The following is a 25,382-nucleotide window of genomic DNA, read 5'->3' as shown; positions in this document are numbered from 1 at the left end:
TGGGGGAAGGGAGAGGGTTTCTTGCCCTAATCCTTTCGACTTTCCTCAACTACTCCGCCTCTTCTTTAAATAGGGGAAGGGAGAAGGAAAGAAGAACTCATAGACCCATTCGTGATTCTGGGGCATGATGTCGAGTTGGAGGTCCCCCAACGTAGATGAGATGGTGCTGGCCACCTTCGCCGAGAAGGGGCTGGTTCAGCCGAAGGAGGTGGTGCACTGGAGGGTGTTGTACATCGCCGGCTTTATCACCGTCTATGAGACTTTCATCAGGATGGAGCCGCACATGGACTCCTTTCGTTAAGTCTTCTCCGGGCGAGCCTTGTCGGAGAGGAAGACGCTCAGGACTGCACCGATGGGAGGTTTCGCCCTTGCAGCTACTCAGGTTGGCCAGTTCATAAAGTTTAATGAGATATCTTCTAGCCATAGTGGCCATACCTTGGCAGGCAACGTCCCTGCCCTAGAGCTGCCTCAACTACATGAGAAGGTCAGGAGCTCCATGCTCTTCTGCTGAGCATCTATGGGTGCGACGCCCTTGAGGTACCCGTTGCACTTACCGAACTCGAGGGAGCAGAACCAGGTGGGGCCCTTGAGGTACCCATTGCGCTCACCGAAGTCAAGGGAGCGGAACCGGGTGGGGCCCTTGTAGTGGTGGTTATGTCCGACAGCGTGTGCCGTGGCCTCTTCTTTGGTGTCAGCCGATGCCGTCAAGCGGCCATAGTAGTATTTGGAGTAGAAGTAGTCAGCAAATGTAATCATTGAGTTCATGGGGGAGCCCTGTGTGAATAGTTTTGGTATCATTGAATACATTAGTTCTGTTTAGTGATAGAATCACTATCTATTCCTTGTTTTTTTTATCCTAGCATAGCTTTGTTTTTATCCTTTCTTTTTTGCACCTGCCTATTCATTCCATGGGCTACAACTTTTAAGGACCTGGGAATGGCCCATGAGGCTCGGCTGCTTATAACCATAGGTTGTGGTGGGGCGCGCTCAGTCGGGAGTAAGAACAAAGTCACATAGGGTAATCAAAGGAATGGAATATGCTTTCGTTCGGGAAAAAAGTTTTTACCATGTGACAGTAAAAAAGAGAGGTAGTGTTTAGTATTGTACCCTTATGGAGCCCCCGAGTGACCCAGGCTGAAAGTGTTTGGGCTGGGGTGCTTTATAGGAGCAAGTGTTGAAAAAAGCGGTAAGACCGAATTTAGGGGAAAACGACGTTGCTGTTCAATGTTCCAAGTGTTGGTAAGAACATCGCCGTTGTCGTCCTTCAGTCGGTATGCACCCGGTCACATCACTTCGGTCACCGTATAGGGTCCTTCACATGGTGGAGAGAGTTTGTGTTTTTCCTTTGTTGATTGGGTCCTCTGGAGCACGAGATCACCGACTTTGAGGATCCTCCCCCTGACCTTCCATTCGTGGTACCTATGGAGAGTTTGCTGGTAGCAAGCAAAGTGGATGACGGTCATCTTGTGGGCCTTTTCGAGCAGGTCGACTATGTCTTGCTGAGCCTCCATGGTGAAGGGTCGAGATGGCGGACTAGAGGGGGGTGAATAGTCTTTTCTAAAATTAATCGCGTCGGCTAACCGATATAATTGCGGAATTAAAACTATCGGTCTAGCCAAGACTATACCCCTCAATGTATGTTCACTAGCACCTTGCAAAGATAACAATTATGCAACAAAGGTGCCGGGCTAGCTAGAGCTCTCCTAATCAATTCTAGGTGCAAGGTCACACAAACCTATGCCACTAGTACTTTATGCAATGAGGGAGCTCCTATACATGCTAGTAAGCAAAAGCACAAAGCTAACTAAGCTCACTAGCAATGCTCAATAACAAGGCAACTAATGCCTAATTAGAGAGCGCAAATACTTAGCTACACAAACTAAGCAATGTGACTAACAAGGTTACTAAAACCAAATTAGCCACGCAAGGGAGCTACTTCTATGCTACACAAGCAAGAAGGTAATTAGCAAGCTACACAAGCTATCTAATTACAAAAGCAACAACACAAGCGTAATGTATATGAAAGTAAACGCAAGCTTGTGTAACGGAGATGCAAACCAACGGGAAGAACAAGGTTGACACGATGATTTTTCTCCCGAGGTTCACGTGTTTGCCAACACGCTAGTCCCCGTTGTGTCGACCGCTCACTTGGTGGTTCGGCGGCTAATTAGCATCACCCGCTAAGCCCGCACGTCGGGCGCCGCAAGAACCCACCCCTTAGTGAGGGTAGCTCAATGACACGCTTTACTAGAGTTGCTCTTCGCGGCTCCCGCGGGGCGAGCACAAGTACCCCTCACAAGCTCTTCTCCGGAGCTCCGCACAATCTTCTTGCGGGCTTCGATGGAGACCACCACCAAGCCGTCTAGGAGGTGGCAACCTCCAAGAGTAACAAGCACCACCGGCTTGCAACACGATCACCTAGTGCCACTTGATGCAACCTCACGACGCAATCGCACTAGAATCGCTCTCTCACACTATCGGATGAACACTATCATGTATGTGTGAGATGGAGGGCTCCCAAGCACTACTACACAAGCCACCAAGGCTCTAGTGTGCACAGCTGCCGGCCCAAGGCCGGCCATGGCCTCTATTTATAACCCCATGGGCAAATAGAGCCGTTACCCCTTCACTGGGCAAAACTTGGGCCGACCGGACGCTCCGGTCCGATCGACCGGACGCTGGACCTCAGCGTCCGGTCACGCGATACTCGCCACGTGTCCCCTACGTTCAACGGTCATCTTCCAATCCCAATGGTCATCTGCCGACCGGACGCAGCACTTCAACTGACCGGACGCTGGACCCTCAGCGTCCGGTCGTTTCCAGTAAGCTCCCGAGCATGACCGGACGCGTCCGGTCAACTCGACCGGACACAGCCTAGCGTCTGGTGCTTAACCCTAAGCACTGTGCCGACCGACAGCCTAACCGGACGCACCACCTCAGTGTCCGATCGTTTCGGACTCAGCGTCCGGTCACTGTTAAACAGTGAGACCGAATTCCTTTCTCCTCTATCTTCTTCACCCTTGGTCCAATGTGCTAACCACCAAGAGTTTGCATCCGGCATAATAGAAAATAGGCATTCTATTTTCTCGAAAGCGCCGAATCCCATCTCACCCCTGCAAACACCACCTCCTTTGTAAATGTGCCAACACCACCAAGTGTACACCACCATGTGTATGTGTGTTAGCATTTCACAATCATTTCCCAAAGGATGTTAGCCACTCAACTTGCCACGCCACTCGATCCTAGCGACAATGCAAAGTTAGATCACTCGAGTGGCACTAGATGACCGATATACAAACAAGTTTGCCCCTCTTGATAGTACGGCCATCTATCCTAAACCCGGTCATAAACTTCTCTACACACCTATGACCGGTGAAATGAAATGCTCTAGGTTATACCTTTGCCTTGCGCATTCCATTCCATCTCCTTCAATGTCGATGCAACACATGCACCAACACGATCAACAATGATATGATCCACTTCATATCATCACATGATCATATTGGTTCATCGATCTTGACTCTACTTGCTCTTCACCGTTGCCATCGTCCATCGGCGCCAAGTCTTGCTCAAGCTTCACCGCCACGTGGTCCATCACTCCAAAGCCTTCGACTTGCCCTTCACGCTTGCAACCGGTCCATCAAGCCAAGTCTTGTCTTGATCTTCTCCACCTTGATCACATGACTCAATGTCATGTCTCATGTGCAATAAGCTCCTTCATCATCACGTGTGTGAGCTCTGCAACATCTCCAAGCCATTTTCACCTTCATGGCATATGTTGCTCACACACATGTACCTGTGGACTAATAACCTGTGTATCTCACATAAACACAATTAGTCCACCTAGGTTGTCACTCAATTACCAAAACCAACAAGGACCTTTCACATGGCTCGGTCATGCTCAAAAGCCTTCACTCTTGGGGCGTCATGGTTGAGGTCGGAGGGCAGCATTGCTTTAGCTCCATAGGCCAGGAAGAAGGGTGTGAACCCTATGGATCGGTTCGGGGTTGTTCTTAGGCTCTAGAGGATCGCTAGGACCTTTGCAACCAATCGTCCGGCGTACTTGTTGAGTCGATTGAAGATGCATGGCTTAAGTCCTTGGAGGACCATGCCATTGGCACGCTCGACCTAACCGTTAGTACATGGGTGTCTGACTGAGGCCTAGTTGATTCTAATGCCGTATCCATCATTGAAGTCCAAGAACTTCTTCCCAGTGAAGTTAGTCCCATGGTCAGTGATGATGCAGTTAGGAATGATGAATCGGTAGATGATGTCGAGGAAGAATTTGATCGCCTTTTCTAAGCAGATGTTGGTGATGGGCTTGGCCTCTATCCACTTGGTGAACTTGTCGACTGCTACGAGTAGGTGAGTGAAGCTGCCCAGGCCCTTTTTGAGGGGTCCTACCATGTCGAGGCCCCAAACCACGAATGGCCAGGTGATGGGGATGGTTTGAAGCTCCTGTGCCAGCAAATGAGTTTGCTAAGCGTAGAATTGGCATCCCTCACACCTACGGACGACCTCCTCTGCATCTTATAGTGTGGTGGGCCAATAAAACCCTTGGCAAAAAGCTTTTCCAACCAATGACCTTAGGGCTGCGTGATGTCCATAGATCTCGGCATGGACCTCGAGGAGGAGCTGCTTCCCCTGGTTGGTGGGGATGCACTTCATGAGCACCCCCGATGGACTCCGTTTGTAGAGTTCATCACCGAGCGCGATGAAGGTCTTAGCGCATCGAGCGATCCATTGGGCTTTAGTCCTTTTGGGAAGGAGAACCTCCTCAAGGAGGTAGGTGAGTAGTGATGCTCGCTAGTCAATTTGATCGAGTGTCAATACGGTGACGTCAGCGGGTGATGTCGTCATAGAGGAACTGGGGTTGGAGCCCCTGAGTGCCATCTTGGCTTCAGGGTCAGAGCCCCCGGGCGCTGGCTTGGCATCGGGGTGTGTCTGGATCAGACCTTCTAGGATGCGGGTGGATGGCTTGTGGAGATCATTGATGAAGATCCTGCTCATAGATGGATCTCGCCTAGCGGCCAATTTTGCAAGAAAATTGGTGACATCGTTGTCCTTTTGGGGGACATGATGTAGCTCGATCCCCTAGAATTTGTCTTCTAGTTTGTGCACCTCCTGGTAGTATGATGCCATGAGGGGGCTTTTACAGGAGGACTCCTTTATGACTTAGTCAATGACCAACTTCGAGTCACCGTGGACGTAGAGTCGCGTAGCGCCGAGCTCGATGGCGATGCGTAGCCCATTGATGAGGGCCTTGTATTCTGTGGCATTGTTTGAGGCTGAGAAATGGAGACGGATGGCATAGCGAAGCCTACTCCTATCCAAGGAGATTAGAACCACTCCAGCCCCTGAGCCAGGTGCCATTACGGACCCATCAAAGTACATTATCCAGTACTCGTGGGTGACGTCCAGGGTCGGTAGTTGCACCTCTGTCCATTCGGTGACAAAATCCATGAGAGCTTGAGATTTAATAGCGGTACAGGGCATATACCTGATGTCATGGCCCATAAGTTTGAGTGCCCACTTGGGGATCCATCCCACGGTGTTGCAGTTGCGGATGATGTCCCTAAGAGGGTATGAAGTGATGACCATGACTTCGTGGTCGGTGAAGTAGTACAGGAGCTTTCGGGTTGCCATTAGCATGGCGTATAGGAGTTTCTACACCTAGGGGTACTAGACCTTGGGGTCGATGAGTACAGCCCCAACGAAGTATACGGGCCGCTAGACCTTAAGGTGGTGTCCTAGCTCCTCCCTTTCGATGACTAGGGCGGCGCTTACCACATGGTTGCTTGCCGCGATGTAGAGAAGGAGGGGTTCTCCCCGTTCAGAAGCGACGAGGATTGGGGCCGACGTTAGGGACACTTTGAGGCTCTCTAGAGCCTGCTGAGCTTCCTCAATCTAGATGAAGGTGTCCATCTTTTTGAGGAGCTTGTAGAGTGGCATCCCCCATTCGCTGAGCTAGGAGATGAATCAGCTTAGGGCTGCCAGACAGCCGATGAGCCTTTGTACGCTCTTGACATTGCGTATAGGGCCCATGTTGGAGATGGTCATGATCTTTTCGTGGTTGGCCTTGATGCCACGCTCGAACACAATGTATCCTAGCAGCTTCTCCTTTGGAACCCTAAAAACACATTTCTTAGGATTCAATCTGATGTTGAACCTTTGAAGGTTTGTGAACGTTGTGGCCAAGTTTGCGATCAGGTCACAAGCTTGAGTCATTTTGACCACTATGTCATTAACATAGACGGCGATTGTTGGTTTCGGTCGCTCGGCTTGATCAGGCTGATCGAGCGGGTCAATTTGGTCAGTGAAGCATTGCTGCATGCACCTTTGGTAGGTGGCGCCATCATTCTTTAGGCCGAAAGGCATGGCTACATAGCAGTACGAACCATATGGGGTGATGAACGAGGTTGCGAGCTTGAGATTTAATAGCGGTACAGGGGATATACCTAATGTCGTGGCCCATGAGTTTGAGTGCCCACTTGGAGATCCATCCTGCGGTGTCGCAGTTACGGATGATATCCCCGAGCGGGTATGAAGTGACGGCCGTGACTTCGTGGTCGGTGAAGTAGTGCCTCCGGGTTGCCATTAGCATGATATATAGGAGTTTCTGCACCTAGGGGTATAGGACCTTGGGGTCGATGATTACCTCCCCGATGAAGTATATGGGCCACTGGACCTTAAGGTGGTGTCCCGGCTCCTCCCTTTCGACGACTAGGGCGGCGCTCACCACATGGTTGCTTGCCACAACATAGAGCAGGAGGGGTTCTCCCTGTTCAGGAGCGATGAGGATTAGGGCCGACGTCAGAGACGCTTTGAGGCTCTCTAGAGCCTGCTGAGCTTCCTCAGTCCAGATGAAGGCATCCCTCTTTTTGAGGAGCTTGTAGAGTGGCATCCCCCATTCACCGATCTAGGAGATGAATCGGCTCAGGGCGGCTAGACAGCTGGTGAGCCTTTGTACGTCCTTGACATTACATATAGGGCCCATGTTGGAGATGGCCATGATCTTTTCGGGGTTGGCCTTGATGCCGTGCTCGGATACAATGTATCCTAGCAACTTCCCCTTTGGAACCCCAAAAACACATTTCTCGAGATTCAATCTGATGTTGAACCTTCATAGGTTTGTGAACATTGCGGCCAAGTTTGCGATCAGGTCACAAGCTTGAGCCATTTTGACCACTATGTCATCAACATAGATGGCGATTGTTGGTTTTGGCCGCTCGGCTTGATCAGGCTGATCGAGCGGGTCAATTTGGTCAGTGAAGCATTATTGCATGCACCTTTGGTAGGTGGCGCTAGCGTTCTTTAGGCCAAAAGGCATGGTTACATAGCAGTACAAAACATATGGGGTGATGAATGAGGTTGCGAGCTGATCGGACTCTTTCGTCGCGATCTGGTGATAGCCCGAGTAGGCATCCAAAAAGGAGAGAATCTCACAACCTGAGGTGGAGTCGACTATCTGGTCTATGTGTGACAAAAGAAAGTGATCCTTTGGACATGCTTTGTTGAGGCCAGTATAATCAATACACATTCTCCATTTCCCGGTCTTCTTTTTAATAAGAATGGGATTGATAAGCCAGTCAAAGTGGAATACCTCTCTGATGAATCCGGCTGCCAGGAGTTTGGTGATCTCTTTGTTTATGGCCTTGTGCCTCTCATCGTCGAAGCGACGCAGGCATTGCCTAGCGAGCTTCGAGCCTGGGATTAGGTGTAGTGCGTGCTCGGTGATGTCCCACGGTATGCTCGGCATGTCAGATGGCTTCTATGCAAAGACATCGCAATTGGCGCGTAGGAAGTCAATAAGCTCGCATTCCTATTTAGCCAGGAGCTGGGTCCTGATCCGCACCGTCTTGATAGGGTCAGTGGGGTCGATTCCCACCGCTTTGGTTTCCTCGAGCGGGTGGAAAGCCATCGAGGAGGTTGGTTTGTTGCAGTCCAGGACTGCTAGGGTCGATGACTCCCCGAGCTATTGGAGCTCAGATGAGTTGATCTCGGTAGTGAGCTCAAAATGCTCATGGTCGCATATGAAGGCTTGCGAGAAGGCGCTGCTCATGGTGATGACGCTGTTTCGTCCTGGCATCTTCAGCTTGAGGTAGGTATAGTTGGGGATTGCCATGAATTTGGCGTAGCATGGCCGCCCTAAGATGGCGTGGTAGGACCCTAGGAAGTCCACCACTTCGAAGGTGAGGACCTCTGAGCGGAAGTTGGCTTGGTTGTCAAATGTGATGGGTAGGTTGATCTGCTCGAGTGGGTATGCCTATGTTCCTAGGATCACCTCGTGGAAGGGAGAGCCCGCTAGGCGGAGTTCCGACCAAGAGATGCACATGATGTCGAGGGTGTCGACATAGAGGATGTTGAGGCTGCTACCTCCATCCATCAGCACCTTGGAGAGGTGCTTCTTGTGGATGATGGGGTCGACGATGAATGGGTAGCGTCCTGGTCTCGTGACATGGGAGGGATGGTCCCTCTGATCAAAGGTGATCGGAGATTCCGACCTGCTAAGAAAGGAGGGGACGGCCGTCTCGACGGTGCATGCCTCCCTATAGCGCACCTTGTGTTGGCGCTTGGACCAGATGGAGTCGGATCCACTAAAGATCATGATGCATTCCTTAGGGTCGGGGAAGCCATCCCCGTCCTTACCCACCACGCCTCCTTTCTTGGCTACCGCCTCTTTACCGTCTCCTTCTTTTGGCCCGCCAGCCTGTTGTAGGAAATGTTTGAGGAGCTCATAGTCCTTGTATAGGTGTTTGATGGGGTAGGCGTGGTTGGTGTATGTGCTATCCATGAGCTTGTTGAAGTGGTCAGGTAGGCCCTGCTGGGGCTGCTTGCTCGTACGATCAGCTACGGCGACCAACGTGGTGTTGTCCGATTGGTGCTGATCCTTTTTGTTCTTCTTGCCCCTCTATGTGGAGGGGCCCTCGTCTTGGTCCACGCGCTTGTTCTTGCCTTTGTCCTGGCCTCTGTTGAAGACTGCTTCGATCGCCTCCTCACCGGAGGCGTGGTTAGTGGCAACATCGAGCAGTTCACGGGGTGGAACGATGCTTTAGGTAGCCAAGCTTGTGGATTAGGGACTCGTAGGTCGTCCCAAAGAGGAATGCGCTGATGACATCCACGTTGATGACATCAGGGAGGGAGTTGCATCATTGGGAGAATCTGTAGATGTAATCCCGTAGGGACTTGCTAGGCTCCTGCTGGCAGCTCTTGAGGTCCTAGGAGTTACCAGGGTGGACATACGTCCCCTGGAAATTTTCGACGAAGACCCTCTTGAGGTCTGCCCAGTCATGGATGCTATCATGTGGGAGGAATTCAAGCCACACCCGAACATGTTCCCCCACACATATGGGGAGATATTGAATGATGAAAAGGTCATCATCCACCCCTCTAGCTCGGCAGGCGAGCCAAAAATCTTCGAGCCAAATACCAGGATTTGTCTCCCTGGTGTACTTTGCGATGTTGGTGGGCGGTAGGAAGCACTGTGGGAACGGTGCTCTCCGGATACATCGGCCAAAGGCCCATGGTCCTGGGCCATCTGGGCTAGGACTCTGGTCATCTGGCCAGCGACCATGCCTAGGGCGTGTTTCACCACTCCCCTCGATGGTTTGAACAGGGCCCATGTCACCTACGCTTATCATTGCCCGATGGATGTCATCATCATGCCGGGCCTAATGCCAGTTGCCGATGACGCTGCGGGCGTCTTAGTGCGGACCGAGGCATTCACATACTCGCAGTCGGTGTGGAGCAGGCGCCACATTGGACCATGGCGCAGCCACGGTTACTCAAGCCACGCTTGGCGGCTGTAGCGGTGAGTGGATGGAGCGATCTATCTGGTATGTCCCCGCTCCCCCAGTGGGGAGACAGGGCGTGAGTCAGAGTCGCGATGTGGAGCTTTTCGCCTATTGAACGACGCCGGCTTCTACTAGTGCCCAAAGGTTCTGGTAGACCACCCACTCCTGGGGGTCGATGGGCTCGGGAACTCCACGCAGAAGCATTGCCATAGCGGTGATGTTCTGCCTAGCCCGAGCGAGCTTTAGGGGGTCATTCCCCTCATTCATGATGTCACACTAGACCTAGCGGGCGCGACCCCGAGCGCCGCGCGTCGGGTCTCACGCATGGGGAGCAACGTGCTGCACCGAGCGCCTCGGCACAAGCGGTGGCTGGTTCTGCTGCCATTGTCGTAGCTCCTAAGCATGCCCTTATGCGAGCACGATGGCCCCCGCACATGGGTCCAGAGGGGTGTGAGTCTGCACATACTCCGCAATGACCGGTGGCTGTCCTAGAGCGTCCGCCATAGCGCACTCCTAGGATGGACGATGGCTAGGTGCCACGTCGCCGATGCTGGAGTCGTCGCTCTCAACCTTGTCATCTAGGAGTTCGTGGAAAGTGGTGGGAGCATAGCTCACCATTCCCACGAATTCGGATGTGAGAGGGGGCAGCGCCAGCGTCCTTCAGAACCCCTAAGCGCATGCGTCCACGGGGGACGTGAGGCCATATGGGAACTGGTCGCACGGTGTTTGTGGTATGGATAATACAGTCCCTCTAGATAATCGACGGGAGATAGTAAATAGAGAGTAAATAATAGTATGCACATTACCCACAGCGGGGTTTGAGTAGAGAGTTTGCTCATAATGAAGCACAGGCACCTTGCCGTTGAAGTCGTCATGTGTCCCAGAGCCGAGGGAGGGCGCCCCTCCAATGGGTGCCAGAACAAGTGCCTACTCATGGAGGTGTAGTACACCAAGCCGGTCGGCGACGAAGTCTAGGCTTCCAAAGAGGAACTCCTCGGACGGCTCAAAGATGGGTGGAACCCACATCCCAACAGGTGGGAGTGCAGGAAACTCTAGTGAGCCGAAGGGAGTCATATCGCTTGAGCCCGCCATGGCAAAGGTGGTAGAAAAGTGGGCCATCCAATGACCAAAAAGTGTTGAACGTACAATATCTTCCCCACGGACGGTGCCAACTGTCGGTGCAGAAAGTGATCAACACATAAATATTTGTAGTTTTGCTATACGTTGTGATCGGAGGTGGCCTAGCACTCAATGACACAGGGTTTATACTGGTTCAGGCAACATGCCCTATATCCAGTTTGAGTCGATCGATGACTTTATCCTGAGCCTAGGTGCTCGAAGTTGGTTGTGGGGTTATAAACGAAAGGGAAAAAGATGTGGGGTATAAGAGGACCGGTCGGACTCTGGTCTGAAGGGTCGAGAGTGACGGGAGCCCCGCTACGTGCTAAGTGTTCAAGTGTGTGCTCGGTATAACTTTATAGTGTCTAAAGTTACAGAGGGTGAATCAATGTAAGTGAACTGATTGATCTCCTTGTTGGGGGAGAGCTTATCCCCTTTTATAGATGAATGGGATGGCCTTACAAGTGAGAGGGAGAGAGTACGTATGCTACTAAGTCTTGTTGCCCATGTTGGCAGGTACAAGATGATGGTAGGCGCCCATAAACTGTTTAATGTCAGATGCACATTGGAGGTTGCATTGTCTTCTTCTGGTATGGCAGACATCAGTGCCTGCCATATTGTTGATGCCGAGAGGCATACAGGGGGTTTTACCATATTCACCTAGTACGGTAGGTATCGGCGCCCATAACACTATTGATGCCTAGAGGCATGTGGGGGAGCCTTACCGTGTTTGTCTGGTATGAGAGTTGATGGCACCCACAACACTATAGGGAAAATGTCGGCGCCTACAACACTGCTTGGGTTTTGTCAAGGTCATAGGGTACTGTCCTATAGGTGTACAGGGTACGTTCCTCGATATTGCGATTGACTTGAGTGCCCTGCCTTACTTTCTCTATCCGTTTCTTGGTCCTTACTAAGTGGGCATCCCCGGTCGGTTGGTCCCAGATGGCTCTGTTTGCGTAGTTAAAGAAGAGTTGTAAGCTGGGGTTTGGTGCATCCCCGGTTGTAAACGCGGGTCGAACTCAGAAAGTGGTGTTTGGCTAGGCCCTCTGGTCGGAGAGGCCATCTGGAGATGGACCGTTGTCGGAAGCGAGCATTGTTCCTCCTTTGCGAGGCCTTCCGGTCAGAGAGGCGGGCCAGAGATGGAAGTGGGTGATGTTCCTCCTTAGCTAGGTATTCCGATCAGAGATTGGATTGTCCTTCGGGCCCATCGTTTAGGTATTTGGGCCGGCCCATGAGCTGCATGTTGTTTGCAACGTTGTCTGCTGGGCCGAGCCTTTATTGGGAAGCCGGTCCATGAGGAACCTCAGGTTTACGAACCCGACAGTGTTCGTAGTGGTACCACCGGGGTGGGGCATAACGGGTTCTAGAATCCCAAACTTCCTAAATTTGATTTTCCTAAGTTTGATGGATCCCAACTTCTATGGTGTTCATACTGTCTTAGTCAATGCAAGGATTACTTTGAGCTCTATGGTACTGAACCTCACATGTGGGTTAGGGCTGCTAAAATGCATTTGACACACGTTGCTAAGCGTTGGTAACCATTTGTTGAGTCCCAGCTCCAAAGCACCCCTGGCTCACTTTTACCCGCTTGATCCTTGATCGTTTTGTCCAGGATGAGCATGAGCTTTTGCTTAGACAACTCTTTCAAATCCGTCAAACTAATTCTATTTAGGAATATATAGACCAATTCATTGCAATCGTAGATGACCTGTCAGCTTATGGTGGTACCATAGATTCTCTTTACTATGCTATGAGATTCATTGATGGCTTGAAAGATTATATTAGAGCAGCAGTAGCTTTGCATCATCCCAAAATCTGGATATTGCTTGCGTCCTTGCTAAATTACAGGAGGTCACTGACCCTGCCAAGAAGAGGGAATTCCGGCGTGCTGAATAGCCTGTTGGACCCAGACCATATGCTCCGTGGGCGCTTCCACTACCTCATCCACCTCCTCGCCTCACTCTGCCGGCACCTGAGGTGAAGCCGGTCGCTAATGGTGGATGTGGTCCTACAACTGATGAACGCTGATCCGCCCTTTGTGCGTCTCGACGTGCTCAAGGTCTCTGTATAAGATGTGGAGGTAGATGGGCTCATGATCATCAATGTCTGGCGATAGTTCAGTTACATGTCATTCAGGAACTTCTTGACATTTTTCATGTTGATGATGTTGTGGTGGTTGAAGCCCCAGTTTAGAAACCTGCACAAGAACAACTATTCCTTTAGTTATCTCTGGCAGCCATTTTTGGTATTGTTCAACCAAGGACAATGTGTTTCTAGGGATCAGTGGGTGATCAACATGTTAAGATCTTGCTGGATTCTGGTAGCTCCAATACTTTTATCTACCCAGTGATTGTAGCTCAGTGCACAAATCTTCAGCAGTTGCCTACTTCCTTGCAAGTACAAGTGTCTAATGGTGAAGTGATTACTTGTTCTTCTTATATTCCATGTACCAGTTGATCTATCCAGAGCTATTAGTTCACTTCAGATCTGAAGGTGTTACCATTATCATCCTACGACATGATACTTGGCCTTGATTGGCTTGAAGCCCATAGTCCTATGGAAGTCCATTGGGGTCAGAAGTGGATCCACCGCCAGCATCAGGGCCAATTTATTCATTTGGCGGGAATTCTACCTAAATTGCTTGTTGGAGCTTTGTTGCAATTGTGCTCTGCTAAGATCCAACAACAGACTGAAGATATGGCTCACCCAGTGGAAATTCAGCAACTCCTCCATGACTACTCAGGGTTGTTTAATCCTCCAATGCAGCTGACCCCTTCTCATAGCTGTGATCATTCAATTCCCTTGCTTCCTAGGGTGGCTCCGGTCTACTCTCGACCGTACCATTTTTCCCCTGCTATAAAGGATGAAGTGGAAAAGCAGGTTAAGGAGACATTGGACTCTGGCATCATTTAAAAAAGTACTAGCCCGTTCTCATCTACTGTGCTATTGGTAAAAAAGAAAGACAATACCTGGCGATTCTGTGTCAATTACAGGCAGCTCAACGCTATCATAATTAAGGGCAAGTATCCAGTCCCAATCATAAATGAGCTTCTAGATGAGTTGGCAGGCTCTACATGGTTCACCAAACTGGATTTGCGTTCAGGGTTCCACCAGATCCTGCTTAAGCCCGGCGAAGAGTACAACATGGCTTTTTAGACACACTTTGGCTAAGTCAAGTTTAGGGTCATGCCAGTTTGGCCTCACAGGAGCCCCTAGAACCTTTCAAGATGCTATGGACTCGACATTGGCTCTTTTTCTTAGGAAGTTCATCCTTGTGTTCTTCGATGGCATCTTGATCTTCAGTAAGTCTTATGAGGAGCAAATTCATCATTTGCAACTAGTGTTCCAACAGCTTTAGGCACATGACTAGAAAATTAAACTCTCGAAATGTGAATTTGCCAAGCGCAGCATTGCATACCAAGGCCATGTTATTACTCCGAACGGTGTTGCTATCGATCCTCAGAAAGTCAGTGCTATTGTCAGTTGGCCTACACATCAAACAGTTAAGGACTTACGGGGCCTTCTCGGTCTGGCGGGTTACTACAGAAAATTTGTCTACAACTTTGGCATACTTGCGAAGCCTCTCACTGAGTTACTGTTAAAGAATACTCTATTTCTCTAGACTCCTGCCCATGGTCAGTCTTTTCAAGCTCTGAAACACGCTTTGAGCTCCTCACCGGTACTCACCTTGCCCAATTTTGTGAGACCTTTTTGCATTGAAACAGATGCAAGTGCAAGCGATATCGGTGCTGTACTGACATAGGATGGTCATCCACTGGCATTTCTCAACAAAGCCTTAGGCCCACGCTCTCAGGGTTTGAGCACTTACAAGAAGGAATACATGGCAGTATTAATGGCAGTATAGCAGTGGCACTCCTACCTGCAACACGCGGAGTTCACCATATTTACATATCAGTAGAGTCTTGTCTAGCTTATCGATCAACGTCTTCATACTACATGGCAACAGAAGCTGTTCTCTAAGTTGGTCGGTCTCTAGTTTCACATTGTTTACAAACTAGGTTCGGCCAACCATGTTGCTGATGTATTGTCTCGCAAGACGGTACATGATTCCACATGTGCTGTAGTGTCCATGGTTGCCCCGACTTGGATACAGGAGGTCGTTGCTGGGTACTCTTCTGATCCAGTATCTTCCGAAATGGTAGCTAAACTATCCATTGACCCAAACGCGGTGCCGGGTTTTTCTCTGCGTGATGGCGTAATCCATCAAGGGTCACGTATCTAGATAGGGGACAATCCAACTCTACATCAGAAAATTCTACATGCCACGGCTATTCTGGGTTCCCAGCGTCGTATACTCGGCTGAAGCAACTCTTTTCCTAGCGAGGTATGAAATCTACTGTCCAGGACTTCGTGCAATCTTGTGTTACTTGCCAGCAGGCTAAGCTTGATCGTGCGTGACTACCTGGCCTCCTCCAACCACTACCAGTGCCCATGGCCGCCTGGCAGACTATCCCCATGTATTTCGTTGAGGGGTTGCCCCACTCTAGTAATGTTAACTGCATTCTGGTGTGATTCATTTACAAAGTATGGCCACTTCTTGCCACTGTTGCACCCATTTATAGCCTATGGGGTTGCTAAGCTTTTCCTCAACAATGTCTATCGCTTACATGGGTTGCCATCTGCAATTATATCTGACCAGGACCACATTTTTACTAGTAATTTCTGTCGTGAGCTTTTTTGTCTGGTAGATGTTACTTTGCAGATGAGCTCTAGTTACCACCCATAATTCGACGGCCAAACAGAGCGGCTCAATCAATCCATGGAGACATTTTTGTGCTATTTTGTCAATGCCTACCTAGCTAAATGGTCGTCTTGGATTGCTCTTGCTGAATTTTGGTACAATGCATCCCCTCATTCTGCAATTGGGTGTTCACCTTTTGAAGCTCTCTATGGCTATCCTCCTCGGCACTTTGGGATACCAGTCTAGGATGATGTCATTGTTCCTGAACTGTCCACTTGGCTCTAGGATCGTCAGGTCATGAATGATTTGATCCTTCAACATCTAACTCGTGCCAAGGAGCGTATGAAAAGGCAGGCTAACAAGAAGCGTTCAGAGCACCAATTTACTGTGGGTGACATGGTTTTTGTCAAGTTTCAACCATATGTTCAATCTACTCTGGCACATCGTGCCAACTAGAAGTTGTCCTTCAAGTTCTTTAGACCATTCAAGATTCTGGAACGCATCGACTCTGTAGCTTACAAGTTGTTGTTACCATCATCTACTACTATCCACTCGGTGTTTCATGTCTCACAACTTAAAGCTGCTGTCTTGCCTCATATCCAGGTATCGCCATCTTTGCCTACTGACATTGAGTTGCCCCATGTTCCTATGGAGATACTTCAGCGTCGAGTTATCCCTACTGCTAATGACTCGGTGGAGCAAGGACTGATCTTGTGGTCTAGATGGCCATCTGATATGGCAACCTGGAGAATCTGCTTCAACTTTGCCAAGCTTTTTCAAGAGCTCCAGCTTGGGTTCAAGCAGGCACTCAAGCCTCGAGGAGTGTTAGTGGCCCAACTACTACACTAAAGAGGTGGCCCATGGTCCTCGGCTTGGGTTACGTGTCCATTGGCCCAATGTCCGTCTAACTGGCGCTGAGTGGAAGTGAGAGTGCCTACATGCACTAGCGGGGAGAATGCCATGTAAACAATATAAACAACATAGAGAGAGAGGAGAGAAGATTTATCATGATTCATGTAAACAACTCTAAACTCTCAAGTACTCAATCCTTCCTTAGCCTAAATTCTGTGTTGTTCGTCCGATTTCCCTTCCCCAATCTCTCCTATCCTTACCCCCAGCTAACACGACGCCGTCGAGGAAAGAGCCATATGCTGTGGACATGTAGCCGAACGCAGAGCCGTAGGGCACAGCGACGAACGTGGCCGAGGCCATCGGTGGAACTCTCCTCGTGTGCAAGTCTCTAGCTAGTGCACAAGCTGGCAGCACTGACACAACCGTGGCACGGTCAATGCACACGCCGCGACCGACCATCGTCTCGAACACCTCCAACACCCTCTTCGTGCGGCCATCCTTAACACACCCGGTGATGACCATGTTCCACGGCACGGTTGTCCGGCTATGCAGCATGCCGAACACTGCCTCTGCCATGAGTCCGCGACCACATCTCTGCAGTGCATATACGTGGAAACAAACACGTTATGCATGACGACCGACTCCCAGTCTTAGCGGTTCGTCGGCGACAGACCACAACAGCAGCACGGCGATGATTTTAGACTTGGCAGGCAACCGCGACACCGACTAGATGCCCATGGACAGGTGGTAGCCATGGTGATGGTGAAGCCGGCTAGCACCGCACGGCGGCCGCCACCATGCACCTGCCTTGCCGGTCCCAGGATGTTCGCCGATGACCATGGGTCCACCATGCACCTGCTAGACGGCCATGGCTACCTTGGCTTGTCCTGCTTCGGCGCAGACGGCGTAGCATACTACTCCGCGTGGTACGTGGAGACGATGGCGAAGCGGGAGGAGCACAACGCGGGCGGCACATCATGGCCCCTTCTTGGTGTTGCACTGGGGTGCCCATGTGCTCTGCCTCTAGGAGGGCAGTGTGCCGTACAAGCAGGTAGCAGCGATCCGTATGAGCTGGCCAACCCCACGACGGCCGCCATCTGCATGGCGAAGGGGCGCGGCGTCCACGGCCACTGTAGCTAGAGCAACGCTGAGAGCGGAGGTCCACGATGAGGCGAAACGGAGATCCGAGCACGACGACGCGAGCACGGCGAGGCATCCGTGGGTGGGTCAGTCTGACAGAGGAGATGGGGATTTGACGCCCGTATGCATTCACGTATAATACGAGCCTGATGGTGGGCCTTTATACGTAGACAGGGAATTGAAATTATAATGGTAGATATCAAATAGGTGAATTGTAACGGTGTTTCTCCAAACTCGGAGAATTGTAATTGCCTCAATAAAAAATCCAACATTAAAAGTGGGATGAGCCATTGACATGAGGGCCCACCATTCATCAGATTTTTTTTCTTTTTTCTTTTTTCTTCTTCCTTATCCTTTCTTCTTCCTTTGGCATGGTTTAGCTCGTGAACCGCCATCACCGCTGCCGAGCCCCGCCCCCGCGCATCGTTGCCGCTCGTGGCCATCGCCACCTGCCCAGCCACTCACCGTCGCCACCCGCTCTAGCCCTCGCGTACCGCCACTTAGCCGCGTCGCTCCGCCCACTCCGAGACCTAAACTAAAAAGAACAATGTGTGGATATTTTTTAGTGCGATATTTGTTTTGGTTCGTCCGTTACCACACGCCTTCGATCTTCGCCTGCTTTGAAGAAAACAAATCGTATCACCTGAGGCCACATGCATGGAAGGAAACAATAATCATGCACTACGCAATAGAAAAAGAAAACTGCCATCCCTGCGATCCTCGCCTGCTTTGAAGGAAACAAACGATCACCTGAAGGCCACATGTATGGAAGGAAATAATAATCATGCATGGAAGAAACAATCATGCGGTGCCCCCTCTCTCGCTCGGTCAGATATCTTTCATCTCCACGTAAGCCGGATCATATGGTATTGTCCATAATTTGGAGGGTATTAAATTTAGGATGGGTGCTTAGTAGGCCACCTAGCTTTATTCTTGCAACTTCTACCTCTTTATGTGTTAGTCTTTGCAAATGGTATAATTTATTCGCAAAGCTCAAGCAAGACAATTGGCAAAGATCAAGCAAGACGACTCAATGAGGTTGTCCCTTAATTTTAGTGTTTTCAGCATACAGTCCTAAAATTAAAAAGTGGCTGTTCCTTGAGAACATCAGTGGTGCCAAATAAAAGATGTGTAGGTTATACATGATGAGACTGGTGAACCTTATGTAATTTCCTAAATGAATATTTCCACTATTAGTATATAGGTTCATTCCACTGCGTTTCTTCGTGCTCCTATTAGCATATAATATGAAAGTATTGTTGTGTTTATCATGACTTACAGTTGACTACTCCCATTAGCATATACTTCCTCTGCCCTAAAATATAAATCGTTATGGGATGCGTGCAGGTCAAAATTTCTCAACTTTGATTAGGTTTATAAAAAATACGTGCAACATTTATATCTCCAAATAAGTTTATTATGAAAATATATTCAATGGTCTATGTAATAATACTAATTATGTATTATAAATATTAATATTCTTTTATATATAATTGGTTGAAGTTAAAAAAAGTTGACTTCTCGGAAAGCGAGAATGAATTCTATTTTAGGACAGATGGAGTATATGAAAGCAGTGTTGAAAATATTTTAATAATCAAGTTCGTCTCTGTCTGATTGGTAAGCTTAGACATCATAATGACATAAAAAATTTCGACTCTCATGGACACCCTCATGGATCAGTGCAAGGCATACTAATCCTACAACATACGCAAATGGCAACCTTAAAGTTACGATATTTTTAAAGGGTGGACAATAAAGACCATCTTAGACGTTCTGACATTAGAGTATATACGTGCAGACACATAGATATGATGGTGCAAGTGAGCAGCCAGTAGGAGTCGAGAGTTAGGGGGTGTTTGGATCCCAGGACTAAACTTTAGTCCCTGTCACATTAAATTTTTAGATATCAATTAGGAGGACTAAACATAAGCTAATTATAAGTTATGGCTAATTCGCTTGCCAGCGCCGTGTATAGGATGGTATGGAGATGTGGTGGAACTTATTCGTGGATTTGTTGGCGCACGAAAGAAATGGATACCGGAAATCTCTTCCTGCCGGTATAAAAATGATCTTAGCCGCATCACGGAAAGATCTACACAATAGAGTTTGTGAGCCTGCGACGCCACGCTCTATGTGACTATGTAAATTTCACGAACTTAGATTTTTGGATTAAATATCACTTTAACGTTGGTCATATACTTTTACAGTATTATTATCTTATTGTGCGATCCGTATATTTTTAGTACAAAAGTTTAGCTGTCCCATAGCAACGCAAGGGTACGAACCTATTTGCATATATACTTGAACCTGTGTATACATGATTATATGGAGATGCAGCGGAACTTATTCATGGATTTATTGACGCATGAAAGAAATGGATATAGTAGAATTCTTTTTGCCGATATAAAATATTATCTTAGCCATATCACGAAAAAAATCTATACAGTAGAGTTTGTAAGCCTGCGACTTCGCGCTCTCCGCGACTGTGTTAGCCCTTGTTTAGTTGGATCCCAAAATCCAAAAAGTTGCTACAGTACCTGTCACATCGAATGTTTACGGCCCGTGCATGGAGCATTAAATGTAGACGAAAAGAAAAACTAATTGCACAGTTTGGTGGGAAATTGCGAGACGAACGTTTTAAGCCTAATTAGTCAATGTTTGGATACTATTTACCAAATAAAAACAAAGGTGCTACAGTAGCCCCAAAATCCAAATTTCGCGAACTAAACAAGATCTTAATTTCACGAACTTTGCTTTTTGAATTAAATATCACTTTGACGTCGGTATTTTATTTAACAGTATTATTATTTTATCATACGATCTGTATATTTTTAGTATAAAAAATTTAATTATCCTATAGCAACACAGACAACTAGTAATGATAAAAAAGTTAAATATCTCCAGCTGGACTGATCCGTCCCCTCGATTTCGTGGGACGAGGGCGCCCCGAATGTGAGCGGCATATTCGCTGAGGGGATCCTACAGCCCCCTCATCCAAACAGCATCGATCCCAGGACCATCCCACCCGCCAGGTAGTCCCCTCAACCAAACGCTACCTAAAGGCCAGCTCCTAAAACCACCCACCCTTCAGGGCCTCACTGAGTCACGACTCCAGATCTCGCACCGCTCGCCATGGACCTCCTCGACGCGAGGCACCGCCACACGCCGGATTCGAGCTCCTCCCCGGACGCCGCCGCCGACATGGGGCTCCCCCTCGCCGGCGCCGCCTACCAGCCCTATGTCTCCGAGCTCCTCTCCTTCTCCATCGAGCGCCTCCACAAGGTACGTACGCATACACTTGCTGCGCGACCCTTTTGGCGGCGATGGTGATTCTGGGTTCGTTGGTTTGGTGAGCGATTGTAGGAGCCGGAGCTTCTGAGGGTCGACGCGGAACGGGTGCGGCGGCAGATGCAGGAGGTGGCGGTGGAGAACTACGGCGCCTTCATCGCCGCCTCCGAGGCGCTCTCCTTCGTCCGCGAGCAGCTCGAGAGCTTTGACGGCCACCTCGAGGCCATGGTAATGTGGCCGGTCCCTCCCTGCTCTTTGTACTCTTTACTCCGTTGCTTCTACTGCCTGCCTCCTTTGTGCCAGAAGTTGCTCCATGTGATCTGTAAGTAGGTCTTGCGTAGTCAAGTGCAAAATCAACTGATCGGATGAATGTTGGTGGAGGGATTGAATTTAGCTGCTTTATGCTGGCAGCAAGTAGATCACGTGATCTTACTATTGTTGCACCCAGAGATGTGGTTGCCTCTTAAATGGAAATGCGATTCTGCTAGCAACGTGGTCATTTTTATGTTGAATTTTGTAATTATTGCTATTGATCACGAAATCATGATCATATAGAGGTAATAACAAAACGAATCTAGTAGAACCTCTTTTGTGGAGCTAAGCCTTCATATAGTTAGCCTAATTAATTCGTGAAAACATACAATGTCTGTATCTTCAAATATGCGTATCAGGACAGAAATACCCATAAAACAGTATGATGTGAACTAGATGATCTTGAGCACTTGGTATGGCCAACAATATGTTTATTAAACACACTTCATGAAAGGATTAATACAGACTTATAGGTTTAATGCATCACAGATATTTGTTGTATGGGTATTGTATTAACCTATCAAAACCTCTGTATTAAGATCATATGCTGAAACATGGTTTCTGTTCCTTGATAACAATATAGCATTGAAATTCGTGGAAGCTTTGTTGATTGCTAGATTTGAGTCTAGCAATACCAGAGGGTGAAATCGATTATGTGTTTATTATTATACTGCCTTTTTTCTTTCTATGTGGTATGCTAACATTATATACTTCTATGATTCATGCGACCTTGGAAGAATGATCTGAAGTGTTTGACCTTGTTGTTCATGCACCATTGTAGATAGAGGAGATACCAAACTTAACATCTGGCTGCACTGAGTTTGTTGAGTCCGCACAGCAAATTTTGGAGGAGAGGAAGCTTAATCAAACATTACTAGCCAACCACACTACATTGCTTGACTTGCTTGAAATCCCACAATTAATGGACACGTATGCAACTTTTATCTTTGCATTCCCTTGTCTCTTTACTTTATGTTTTAGTGGTTTGTTATTGACAATGTCATTCTTTTTCAGTAGTGCATAGTTTCAGCTGTTGTATTGTTTCTGAATTATGCATGACAATCAGTAAGCTTATGCTTGTAGGTGTATACGGAATGGGAACTATGATGAAGCACTTGATCTAGAAGCTTTTGTGAGCAAAATCTCGAAGTTGCACCCAGAGTATGTTGTGTAACATAATTGCTATCGCAGGCCCTGGCATTTGCTGTTATATTAACCATTTACCTTTTCCAATTGAAGTTTACCTGTTGTCCAAGGATTAGCTGCTGAAGTCAAGAAGACAGTACAATCATTAATTTCACAGCTTCTCCAGAAACTTCGATCAAATATTCAGGTGAAGATACTGGTGTAATGAAAAATATTTATGACTGTTTTGTATTGTAGAGATTATGTTATGTATGTATCCAATATTCACCCCCAAATTGCTTGACCTATCCATCTTCAGCACAAATTTATCTAACAGTCAATTCATTTTCTACTACAGTTACCTGAATGCCTCCGTATTGTAGCACATCTGCGTCGAATTGGAGTTTTCAGTGAGTCAGAATTGCGCTTACAGGTATTCTGAAAATTTTTCATGTAATTTTCTTTGTGTGAGTAGGTTTCAAGAGATATTTTGCCTTTACTTTTTTTTTGTTCAATTTATAATGGTGGGAGTTACTGCTTTGATTGGCAGTAGTGTTCATAAGTTCTACGTAATAACGATGCAGAAATTTTTGTAACGATATTCATATTTCTCTTCTTTCTTTCTTGTATCGTGCAGTCAAATTTTCTGGAAATATGATTTGAGCATTTCTATCTTCATCTTCTAACTCTGATATAATTCTAGTTCCTGAGGTGCAGGGAAGCTTGGCTTTCTGGAATTCTTGAAGATCTGGACCAAAGGAATGTTTATGATTACCTGAAAGGCATGGTGACTTGCCACAGGGTACATCTATTTGATGTTGTTAATCAATATCGAGCAATATTCAACAATGATAAATCTGGAAATGATGAGAACTATGATGGCGGGCTGCTTTTCAGCTGGGCAATGCAACAAGTTAGTAATCACCTCACTACTCTTCAAGTTATGTTACCAAACATAACAGAAGGTGGGTCTCTGTCCAACATTCTTGAACAATGCATGGTAAGAATGGATTCTGATCCTTTTTCTATATCGATTATGGTTCGATACAATATTTATCAGTGATATCTGGTTTCGTTTATAAATTTGATAGTTGATACACTTTCATGTTGCAGTATTGTGCAATGGGTCTTGCCTTAGTCGGATTGGATTTCCGTGGCCTCCTTCCACCAATCTTTGAGAAGTAATTGTTGTTTAAATTATAGAATTTTATTAGTGACTCTAAAGGGGCTTTATTATTGATGCTGTTATCTGAATTTTGCAGTGCGATTCTAAATTTATTCTCAAAGAATATGAGTATGGCAGTTGAAAATTTCCAGGTAACACAGTGTTTTGCAACCATTATCATGGTGAAATACTGTTCTAGGTCAACTACCCTGTTCGTTTGAACTTATCAGCCTGGCTTATCAGCCATGGTACAGTGTTTTTCTCTCACAACAAATCAACGAACAGTACTTTTCAGCCTGGCTTTATAAACTGGATTCACTTTGCTGTGCTGTTTGAGCTTTTGACCAACTTTCTAGTTCTTTGGACTCTGCGTCTTCCAGTGTTATTGTTATACTATCTTACTGACACTGTAATACCTTCGACCATGCTAGGTCGTTTTGGATTCACACCGTTGGGTTCCGATGCCATCTGTTGGCTTTGTAGCAAATGGTGTTGTCAATGAGACTTCTGATGATGTGACTCCACCTTCTGTTTTAATGGAACATCCACCTCTTGCAGTGTTTGTTAACGGTAAGTTCTACTACATCACTCGTAGTATTTTGCTCCTGTCACTCTACTCGAGCATATCTTGTGGATAACTGTTGTGTCCAAGTTGATGCGTCATGTTTTGAAACCGTTGTCTGCAGGTGTTTCAGCAGCAATGAATGAGCTAAGACCGTGCGCACCATTGAGCTTGAAAGTCGTCCTTGCTCAGGAGGTGGTCAAGGGACTACATGCAGTCTCTGACTCCCTAGTAAGATACAAAGCCATGCGGATGCTCCGTGGAAATGAGTCCGCTCTTTTCCTTTCACTCTGCCAGGCATTTATCGAGGTTTGTTTAGTTTTCCATGATACATCAGTGGTTTTGAATCTGATAAGAGAACATATTTCTACAACACACATGAAACGAAACTGAATGACTCAGTCTTACCCATAAAGCCTAAATTGTAAACAGTAAACATTTGACATCTTGGTTTTCCATATCAGGTTGCATATCCTTATTGTGCCGCATGCTTTGGCCGATGCTATCCGAATGGGGCAACATTGATCTCAGAGTGTCAGGGCACATTTGACGCTGTCCGTCAGCTACTGACTGTGCCTGCAAGATCTAACAGTTCCAGCATCGAAAGAAGGCAGTCAGGAGGCATTGAAAGAAAGCAGTCTGTTGAGAGCACTGGGACAGCGGTCACTGATAATGGGCTCTCAGCCGATGGACCTGGGCTAGAGACCAATGCTGCTGCTGCAACCACCACCCCACCGATTGAGGACAATGTGAGTACCCATCCACCGGCAAGTAAGTAGCTTGGACGTCCGCTTGAATCTTTTAAGCCCTTCATCAAGGCCTGGTTTAGTCAACCAGAGATGAGATTGCTGCAAGATTATATTCGTTCGAGAATTATTCATAGTTTTGATCCTGGTCCTACAGTGTACACAAGATCTCACCAGATATTTGTATCTTAATTTGTATCACTGGACACCATTAAATTTTTAGCTGTTCATTGTTATAGTCGATACCTAGATGTTGTCGAGTGAGTGCCCAACCTGAACATTCAATAATCTGATAAGTACAAACTGTGTTCACCGCGTTGACTACACACTTTTTTAAATCAAAGAACTGATTCATAAGTTGTCCTTGGATATAGCACTGACGCTACTGACTGTATTTTTCTCTATCTGATTCCATCCAAACTCTAGGTTAAATTGAGTAGAAAAGAGGGTGCATGTAAAGTATCAAATGGGTATAAAGAATAGCAGCCTGCTAAAAGATGACACATGCCGTTGCGCATCTCATTTCCTTATCCTGTTTTCTCCCCCTTCATGTCACAGCACCAAAGGCCTGTTT

At 47.7% G+C, this 25,382-nt stretch overlaps 1 protein-coding gene across 1 annotated transcript; it reads left to right on the top strand.

Annotated features, from left to right (window-relative positions):
* The first annotated feature begins 20,651 nt into the window (after window positions 1-20,651).
* LOC136505796 (conserved oligomeric Golgi complex subunit 8-like) lies at window positions 20,652-25,104 on the top strand. The gene is made up of 12 exons (XM_066500945.1): window positions 20,652-20,892; window positions 20,974-21,126; window positions 21,992-22,140; window positions 22,294-22,371; window positions 22,450-22,543; window positions 22,694-22,768; window positions 23,039-23,335; window positions 23,449-23,516; window positions 23,598-23,652; window positions 23,932-24,070; window positions 24,187-24,371; window positions 24,527-25,104. The coding sequence occupies exons 1-12, from the start codon at window positions 20,743-20,745 to the stop codon at window positions 24,839-24,841; spliced, it is 1,758 nt and encodes a 585-aa protein (XP_066357042.1). The 5' UTR covers window positions 20,652-20,742; the 3' UTR covers window positions 24,842-25,104.
* Window positions 25,105-25,382: the final 278 nt, after the last annotated feature.

Source organism: Miscanthus floridulus, chromosome 1, assembly GCF_019320115.1.
Source record: "Miscanthus floridulus cultivar M001 chromosome 1, ASM1932011v1, whole genome shotgun sequence".
NCBI classification, from domain to species: domain Eukaryota; kingdom Viridiplantae; phylum Streptophyta; class Magnoliopsida; order Poales; family Poaceae; genus Miscanthus; species Miscanthus floridulus.
This window is presented reverse-complemented; position numbering and strand designations above follow the sequence as displayed.

Excerpts from the sequence above, each read along its gene's own strand:
- LOC136505796 (XM_066500945.1), top strand. The coding sequence starts at position 20,743 with ATGGACCTCCTCGACGCGAGGCACCGCCACACGCCGGATTCGAGCTCC. Across the intron at positions 23,336-23,448 it reads ACATTCTTGAACAATGCATG|TATTGTGCAATGGGTCTTGC; the intron begins GTAAGAATGGAT and ends TTCATGTTGCAG. Across the intron at positions 23,653-23,931 it reads TGGCAGTTGAAAATTTCCAG|GTCGTTTTGGATTCACACCG; the intron begins GTAACACAGTGT and ends CGACCATGCTAG.